The following is an 8,973-nucleotide window of genomic DNA, read 5'->3' on the forward strand; positions in this document are numbered from 1 at the left end:
TGGGCCTTTTAGGAGATGAAGTTTATCTCAAAAACATCTCCATTGTGTTTGCATTGAGAGCAAAATGTGATGTTCTAGTCTATTGTTTGATTTGGATTACAACATTCACAGAAGGTTTGATTTGCTACTGAAGCATTAAGTGAGTACATTTCCCTTCTGGAAAAAAGTACAGTTGATGTTTCGGGCTGAGACCCTTCTTGGCCCGAAACGTCAATCGTACTTTTTTCCATAGATGCTGCATGGCCTGCTGAGTTCCTCCAGCATTTTGTGTGTGTTGCTTGGATCTCCGCTTCTGCAGGTTTTCTCTTGTTTGTGTTTCCCTTTCCCTCTTTGGATCCTATTTGGAACATGCATAGCCTAAAAGGCTGGTGAAATCCAAGGAGCTTTGTTATTTCATGTTTTGGGTAGTGTTTTCAGTCCATCCTTTATTCCATTTATCATCATCACTGTTGAAAATAGTGAGGTTGAGGGGTAAAGGTCTCTGGAACCTATGGAGATCTCAGTTGATTGGATAGATATCAGTTACTGATGATTCACACAACATCTCTGATGGAAACCTCAGTAACTGACATCCTTCAGAGCTTGACACCAGGAGCTATTGAGCTGCAGGTGACTTTAAGGTCCTGAGGTATGTCTACAAGTTCATCTGCACATCAGTAAATTGTGTATGGTGGCTCACCAACCAAGCTGCACTCTCTGATAGAGTACATGAATGTAGAGACAGTCTATAAATCTTCAAGTCAGCACATCTGATTATGTCTATGAGTTTGCAGCTTACATTAAATTTTGTTTTGTTCTTGGTCACAAACTTCTGCAGTTGGTTGTGACATGTCAAGAGTGGCCCCTGGGACTTGGATCTGTCTATTTAGCATTGAAGGGTTATCAAGAACCAAATAGTGCCCAAGATGCTCACAAATAAGATGTGCTGTTAGAAGTTCATGCCTCCAAAAATGGTCAATTCACAACAGTGCAAGATTTAAGAGCATGAATAATATTGAAAGTGGAATATACAATATGTAAATGCATGCTGTTTTATTAGAGTATAGTGGGAAATGTTGATATATAATAAACCAACTTATTCAAATGTCACAATATTATATATTACACTTGTAGCTTTGGGAGAGGAATCCATTCCAAGATGACCTGAAACATTTGAATTAAAAGTACTGTCTTCTCTTTCAAACGGAGGATGCCTAGTACCGAAGAAGGCCAGAAAAGTGACCAGCCAGAGGAAATGACACATTTGTTTTTCAGCAGTACTGTGGATAATTTTGTGCATAAATATTGCAGAATGTCTAGTACTGTTGACATTTGGGAATAGATGTTAACAAAAAGTTCCCACATCTTCACATTCTGTTCTGATTACGAATGATTGTACTATAATTATGCATAATTCCTAATACTTTGACTACATCTTGCTGAATGTTTCCTAATGAGACAGTTAAGGCTATAAATGCCTTTGGTTCTTGTACTGTGCACTTCACCAATGATGCGCGTGTGTTTTCAAGTGTTAGAAAACATTTCTGCAAATTGGTCCTCTTATAAATCCCGTTAGAGGAAGTGTTAAATGCAACCAGATTTTTGGTGTTAGTCATGCCAGGTATTTGGTTTAGAAATGAGCTTGGTGACATGTGATATGGGACAAGAGAAAGTGACTGCAAGTTAAATCTTGTGCAGACATTTATAATGTGCTGCACTTTTATTAAGACATTTTCTAGGACTTAGTTCAACCTTTCATTTTAATGGGTATGAAACTGAGTAGAAATTTCAATGGTTTTCAAAACTGCCACCAAAGTAGGTTACCTTGTTTAAATGTTTCACATCAGCTTCAAAGTTTGTGTCCAAAAAGTGTTCTGGAATAGAAAAATGGTCTTCACCAATTGTATTAAACAACACGCCCACAGTTCAATGTCTTGGACAATTTAGAGGACAGAACTTAATTGAATTTAAGTGGTTACAACTTTAATCAAGGAGATCAAATCCCAAAATTACTGAGAGAATGCTGCTTCTCTTTTTGCAGGGGGTACAGCAAATCCAGACTGCATTCACTTGTTTGTTTGCCTATTTTCTGCTTGTAAATTAATTAAAGACAGAGGACACCGTTGGTATAGGTGCATGTAGTGACAATGGCAATTTTCTCATGTATGAGCACAGGCAGTGAAACTATTAAGCCCTCTGATATTGGAAGATATTAATACTTTAAGAGTCCTGATGAAGGGTCTCAATCCGAAACATCGACTGTTTATTCCCTCCATAGATGCTGCCTGACTTGCTGAATTTCTGCAGCATTTTGTGCATGTGCTCAAGAATTCCAGCGTCTGCAAAATTTCTTGTAATGTTTTATCCACTGCCTGATATTGTGTATTATCAATAATGACTGGAGGCATGAGGTTTCGTCCACTTTTCAGCTTGCATCTTCTGTGATCCATAGCCCATAGATCTGTACCATGGGGTGGCATAGTAGTGTAGTGGTTAGCACAATGCTTTACAGTACAGGCAACCAAGGTTCAATTCCTGCCGCTGCTGCAAGAATTTTTTACGTTCTCCTCATGACTGTGCGGGTTTCCTCTGGGTGCTCCGGTTTCCTCCCACAGTCCAAAGACGTACTGGTTTGTAGGCTGATTGCTCATTGTAAATTGTCCCGTGATTAGATTAGAATTAAATCAGGGGATTGCTGGGCAGCATGGCTGGAAGGTCCAGAAGCACCTATTCCACACTGTATCTCAATAAATAAAAATAAATAAATAGCCTATTAAAATATTGTCTTTATTAAATTAACCCTAGGAAAATTGTGGAGTTTTCCTTTAAGGATACGATGTAATCTGAATTTGCTAATGTGCCCTGCTGCCAAATTATCAATGTGCACAACCTATTTAGTCACTTTGCATAGGTAGCAGAATTATGATAAATCATCATGTTTGCACCATTTAGTGACTCATATCTCCAATTAAAACTTAATGCATTGTATCTGTAACAAAAGGTTCAGCCAGGTTACCACATTCCAAATCTTGAATGTCAATGTACTGTAGCACAATTGCTTGTTAAAGTTCTAATCTTGTTGAATTTTTCACAAAAGGCCTTTAGTGTACAAGAACATCAATCTATCTGAAGTCCATTTTAAGATGACAGGAAATTACACCTAGAATAATGGATGCCCATGAGTGAGTTACAAAACCATAATCCAATCGTTAGAAGTGATAAACATCTCTGTACACTTAGCTGTAGATTCCTATTTTCTAATTCAGTCCCTGGTGTCTGCACTTTTTGCACAAAATACATATTGAAGATGGAATTTAAAGCATTAAATGTTTCATTGTCCTGTGCTTCTGTAATCAATACCCATTTGCAGTTGCATTCATATTTCATTTTGGATTCTGTGACACTACAAGATGAGTCTGCTGTTTAGCTATGGAAGGTATACTTAACCATTTTAACGCTGGGAGGCAGCTCTTGGATGCTGGAATCCTAGTTAAAACTTGCTTTCATGTGGGACTAGTCCTTTGCTTTGACATAACGCAGTTTATGTGAGGTTATATATTGTAGCTGAAAGCAAAACAATTCAGAACACACCAGCTTGAGAAAATCTGCAGATGCTGGAAACCTAAGCAACCCACTCAAAAACTGAGGAAGTCAGCAGGCCAGGCAGCATCTATGGAAAAGAGTGAGTAGTCAACATTTCAAACCAAGACCCTTCATCATGATGAATGTCCTGATGAAGGGTCTCAGTAGGAAATAACGACTGTTTACTCTTTTCCATAGATGCTGCTTGGCCTGTTGAGTTCCTCCAGCAGTTTGAGTGTGTTGCTTAGAAATTGGGCAACTTTGGTTTCTTCTCTCAATGGAATCTCCTTTGTAATTGAAAACATTGACAAATTCTACATAAGCTGCCAGTGAAGATATTATGTACATTGTAGGGAATTGGCTGGTCTCCTGAAACTCAAGGCTGTATTGAGGCATAAAGTATATTCCTCTGACTCCTTTCATCCTTGCAATCTTCAATTTTTTTATTGTTTCTCAGGAAGAAGGGATACAGGATGTTGATGTAAGTTCAATAAGAATTTCTATGCAAAACCAATGAAAAATTCATGTAGTCCGGGTTTCTATTTGGCCCTTGGTGCATGCACATCGTTGCTTTGTGGGGACATTTCTCACTCACCCAAGTTGAGATAGCTTAGGCAATAGTTGGGCAATTTAAAGACTCTGTAGCAGTGGCATTCCTAAAGCCTTGCTGCATCCCTACACAGACCACTGATGCCGCAAGTTGGATGTGGTGGACTGACAAGGAAACTACAGTGCCTATAAAAAGTATTCACTCCCCCCCGCCAACCTTGGATGTTTTCATGTTGATTGTTTTACAACTTTGAATCACAGTGGATTTAATTTGGCTTTTTTTGACACTGATCAACAGAAAAAGACTCTTTCGTGTCAAAGTGAAAACAGATCTCTAGAAAGTGATCTAAATTAATTACAAATATAAAACACAAAATAATTGATTGTATAAAAATTCACCCACCTTTAATATGACACACCAGATCATCACTGGTGCACCCAGCTGGTTTTACAAGTCACATACTTAGTTAAATGGAGATATGTTTTAGGAGACCTGAGTGCAGACAAGCTATTTCAATTGATTGTCATAAAAATACAACTGTATCTTAAAGGTTCAACTGCTGATGAATCAGTACCCTGGCAAAAACTACACCATGAAGACAAATGAATACTCCAAGCTACTCCACAAAAAGGTTATTGAAAAGCACAGGTCAGGAGATGGATACAAGAAAATTTCCAAGTCACTGAATATCCCTTGGAGTACAGTTAAGTCAATATTCAAGGAGTGGAAAGAATATGGAACAGCTGTAAATCTGCCCAGAGCAGGCCATCCTCAAAAACTGAGTGACCATACAAGAAGGGGACTAGTGAGGGAGGGCACCAAGAGACCTAGGACAACTCTAGAGGAGTTACAAGCTGTAGCGGCTAAGATGGGAGAGACTGCACACTGGTACTTCACCAGTTGCAGCTTTATGGGAGAGTGGCAAAGAAAAAGCCACTGTTGAAAAAACTCACATGAAATCTTGGCTAGTGTTTGCCAGAAGGCATGTAGTAGACGCTGAGGTCAGCTGGAAGAAGGTTCTATAGTCTAATGAAACCAAAATTGAGCTTTTTGGCCATCAGACTAAATGCTATGTTTGGCATTAGCACCAAAAACACACCATCCCTAACATGAAGCACGGTGGTGGCTGCATCATGCTGTGGGGATGCTTCACTGCAACGGGCCCTGGAAGGCCTGTGAAGGTGGAGGGTAAAATGAATGCAGCAAAATGCAGGGAAATCCTGGATTAAAACTTGATGCAGTCTGCAAGTGAATGACCCCAAGTTTTTTCAGCAAGGCAATGACCCCAAGTATAAAGCCAAAGCTACACAGGAATGGCTTAAAACAACAAAGGTTATGTCCTGGAGTGGCCAAGTCAGAGTCCAGACCTCAATCCAAATGAGAATTTGTGGTTTGACTTGAAAATGTGCTGTTCACTTACAATCCCCATGCAATCTGACAGAGCTTGAGCAGTTTTGTAAAGAAGGATGGGGAAAAATTGCAGTGTCCAGATGTGCAAAGCTGATAGAGACCTATCCACACAGACCCAAGGCTGTAATTGCTGCCAAAGGTGTATTGGCTAAATACTGACTTGCACGAGGTGAATACTTATGCAATCAATTATTTTGTGTTTTATATTAGTAATTAAGTTAGATCATACGAAAGAGTCTTCTTCTGTTGATCAGTATCAAAATGCCAAATTAAATCCATTGTGATCCAATGTTGTGAAACAATAAAACATGAAAACTTTTTGGGGGCAGGGTGAATACATTTTATAGGCACTGTAATTTTGATGTACTGAATGATAATTATCCAGGTTGTAGACAGGAGAATACATGCTGAAGAATAATTTAGCAAGCAGCTGACTATGATGTTTCTATTAGAATAGGGTTCCCCAAATTGCTTTCCAATATGACATGATTTAAGTATTTAAAATTTAACAACATTCCAGAAACAAACAAAAAAATCAACATTATAACTAATAATAAATTATTAAACATAAAGAACTGCATATAACTTTAATGAAAATTTTGTTTGATTTGAATAGTTAATTATGCTCACCTCTTTCTTGTTGCCTGGCAGATCGAGTCAGGATGATGCTGCCTTCTCTCCCAAGCCTCAGAATTAATAGAGACTGGAAAAACAGTGAGTGTGAACGGTAGTTTGCAGCATAGGGGTGGGGGTGTGAGTGTAGTGTATCCAACAATGGCTGAAGTAGATGTGGCCTGGGGAACTTATATATTTCGAGATACAGTGGGGAGCAGGCCCTTCTGGCCCACCAAACCGCGCGGCCCAGCAACCATTTAACCTTCAAACCCGTACTTCTTTGGACTGTGAGAGGAAACTGGAACATGCGGAGGGAACATACACTCTCACTCTCACTCTCACACTCACTCTGCCGGAATTGAACTCTGAACTCCAACGCACCAAACTGTAATAGCATTGTGCTAACCGCAATGCTACGCTACCATGGCACCTACAAATTTGTTAAATAACGTGTATTTTTCCTTTGTTGTTGTGGACGATTATTGTGTTAAAAAAGAACATGCAATTTGTTGTGATTGACTAAAACTGATCCTCACGGAAGTTGTAACTGGAAAATATAAAAGTTTTTATTGACAGCAAACCTCCAGGAGAACCCAAGTGCATCACACTCTTTTGACATGATGTTTTATATTTGTTTAACACAAAGATAATAATAAATGATTAACTCAGTTTCATTTGCTATAATTACCCACTTTTTCACTTTGAATATAGTCAGATAAATTTATAGAATTACATATTTACAATGGTAGCACATCCCAACTAGCAGAACACCTTTGAGTATTCAATACTGTTGTTTGTTCCAAAAGCCAGACACCTAAAATATACCCTTTTATTACAGTGCTGAGGCTCCATGAATGTACAACTAACCAGAACATTAAATGACAAAACTGATCTGTCCTGAACTGTGCATTAAGAGGCAGGGATACATTTTTAACAACATACTGATAGCAGGGACATTCACCTTTTGTCTTTCCCTATGTATTTTCAATGGGACAGTCCCAATGATTGGTTTCACTGTCAGATCAAAGTTAAGTTGTGTACAGCTTTTATTTCCTGAAGTCTGGCTTTCATTTTTGTTAATCCATCATTATTCTATCCATAATTTCATTACCCCAGAATAATCCCTAAGACATTTATTAATCATTTGCATTGTGATCAATTGACAGCTTTATTGAATTTATTTACTGCAAACTTGTTCACTGATTTTGATTTGATGTCAAGGTCAACAGATCTTTTTATACTTATCACTGCAAAAGCTCACAAAGCAGAAACTGTATCATTATAGTACCTGAAATTTCTTCACAGATACATAATATATTAACTGTTGTCATTGTTATAGTGGTCGGAACGTACCTACTATTTTGTTCAGGCAACGCGCACAAAATGCTGGACGATCTTGGCTCGGAATGGTGACTGTTTACTCTTTTCCATAGATGCCGCTTGGCCTGCTGAGTTCCTCCAGTATTTTGTGTCTGATGCTTGGATTTCCATCATCTGCAGATTTTCTCTTGTTTGTATTGATGCACAAGTAACAAGGAAAAATGGGGCCTTGATTTGACTCATTCAACTTTCAGTGTCATTGGTATTGCAGTTCTCTGTTGGTACTGTAGTGGCATGTTGACCTAGTTTTTGCTCTTGAATCCTTGAGTGGCACTCATAAACTTCTCCAGGTAAAAGAACATAAGCTGTAGAAATTGCATAAAAACTTCGTATGAATGTTAGCGCACTGTATAAAATTGAACTTTCCAATGTATGTAAGTTCACCATCAGCTACTTATGTTATACGTTCAGGTGCCACTTTATTAGTGGTTACTGTGTGTATGCTTGTGGTCTTCTGCTCCTGTAGCCCATCCATTTCAAGTTTCAATGTGTTGTGCATTCAGGAATGCTGTTATAATGCATAGTTATTTGAATTACTGTCACCTTCCTGTAAATTTGAAGCAGTCTGGCCATTCTTCTCTGACCTCTGTCATTAACAAGGCAATTTTACCCACAGCACTACTGCTCAACAGATTTCTTCTGTTTATTTTTCGCATCATTTTCTATAAACTTTAGAGACTGTTGTTTGTGAAAATCCCAGGAGATCAACAGTTTCTGAGATACTTAGACCACCCTGTCTGGCACCAACAATCATTCCACAGTCAAAGTCACTTAGATTACATTTCTTCCCCATCCTGATGTTTGGGCTGTACAACATCTGAACCTCTTCACCAAGGCTGCATGCTTTTATGTATTGAGTTTCTGCCACATGATTGGTTGATTAGATATTTGCTTTAATAAACAGGTATACCTAATAAAGTGGCCACTAAGTGTATATTGTAAATTAAATTTCAACTTCTCTTATTCAGAATGTTATATAGGTAAAGAAATTATTAATAGTGGCAGAAGAACTAATCACTTAAAACTGAGGGCATCACTTTTGGTAGAATACTGGTAAACGAAGCTAATTGACATATATTGTAGTTATGCCATGATTAACACTGAAATAGAGTTTCTGCTTCAGTACTTATTGGGATGTGTAAAAGAGCTCTTTTGAAAGTAAATGCATTTTCCAAAGTAGAACTGAGGCTTTTGACTTATGGATTGAAGATCTTGGGTTTGATTCTGGGCTTGAGCTGAGTTAGCCGATATTGATTAAAGTGGCAATAACTTACGATCACTCTCATTCCTCCTGGATCAATATTTTCAGTTCCTGATTGCTTTCTGATGAACCCTGCGCCGAAGTTGTACTTCTGTGAACACGACACACCAGTCCGTGAAATCTACTGCATGATTGATTTCACTGTTGACAGTCAGTATCTGAGGTTACACAGGACGAAAGCTGAAGTTCAAGTTTA

The 8,973-nt window shown here is 38.4% G+C and overlaps 1 protein-coding gene across 1 annotated transcript in view; it reads left to right on the forward strand.

The window, feature by feature from the left end:
- Window positions 1–8,658, forward strand: part of nek8 (NIMA-related kinase 8) — a 76,069-nt gene extending 67,411 nt beyond the window's left edge. Inside the window, exon 15 of the mRNA XM_063031808.1 lies at window positions 1,114–8,658. Within this exon, the coding sequence (XP_062887878.1) occupies window positions 1,114–1,142 (29 nt within the window). The 3' untranslated portion in view covers window positions 1,143–8,658. The remainder of the gene's footprint in view (window positions 1–1,113) is intronic.
- Window positions 8,659–8,973: the final 315 nt, after the last annotated feature.

Source organism: Mobula hypostoma, chromosome 23 (assembly GCF_963921235.1).
Source record: "Mobula hypostoma chromosome 23, sMobHyp1.1, whole genome shotgun sequence".
Taxonomy (NCBI): domain Eukaryota; kingdom Metazoa; phylum Chordata; class Chondrichthyes; order Myliobatiformes; family Myliobatidae; genus Mobula; species Mobula hypostoma.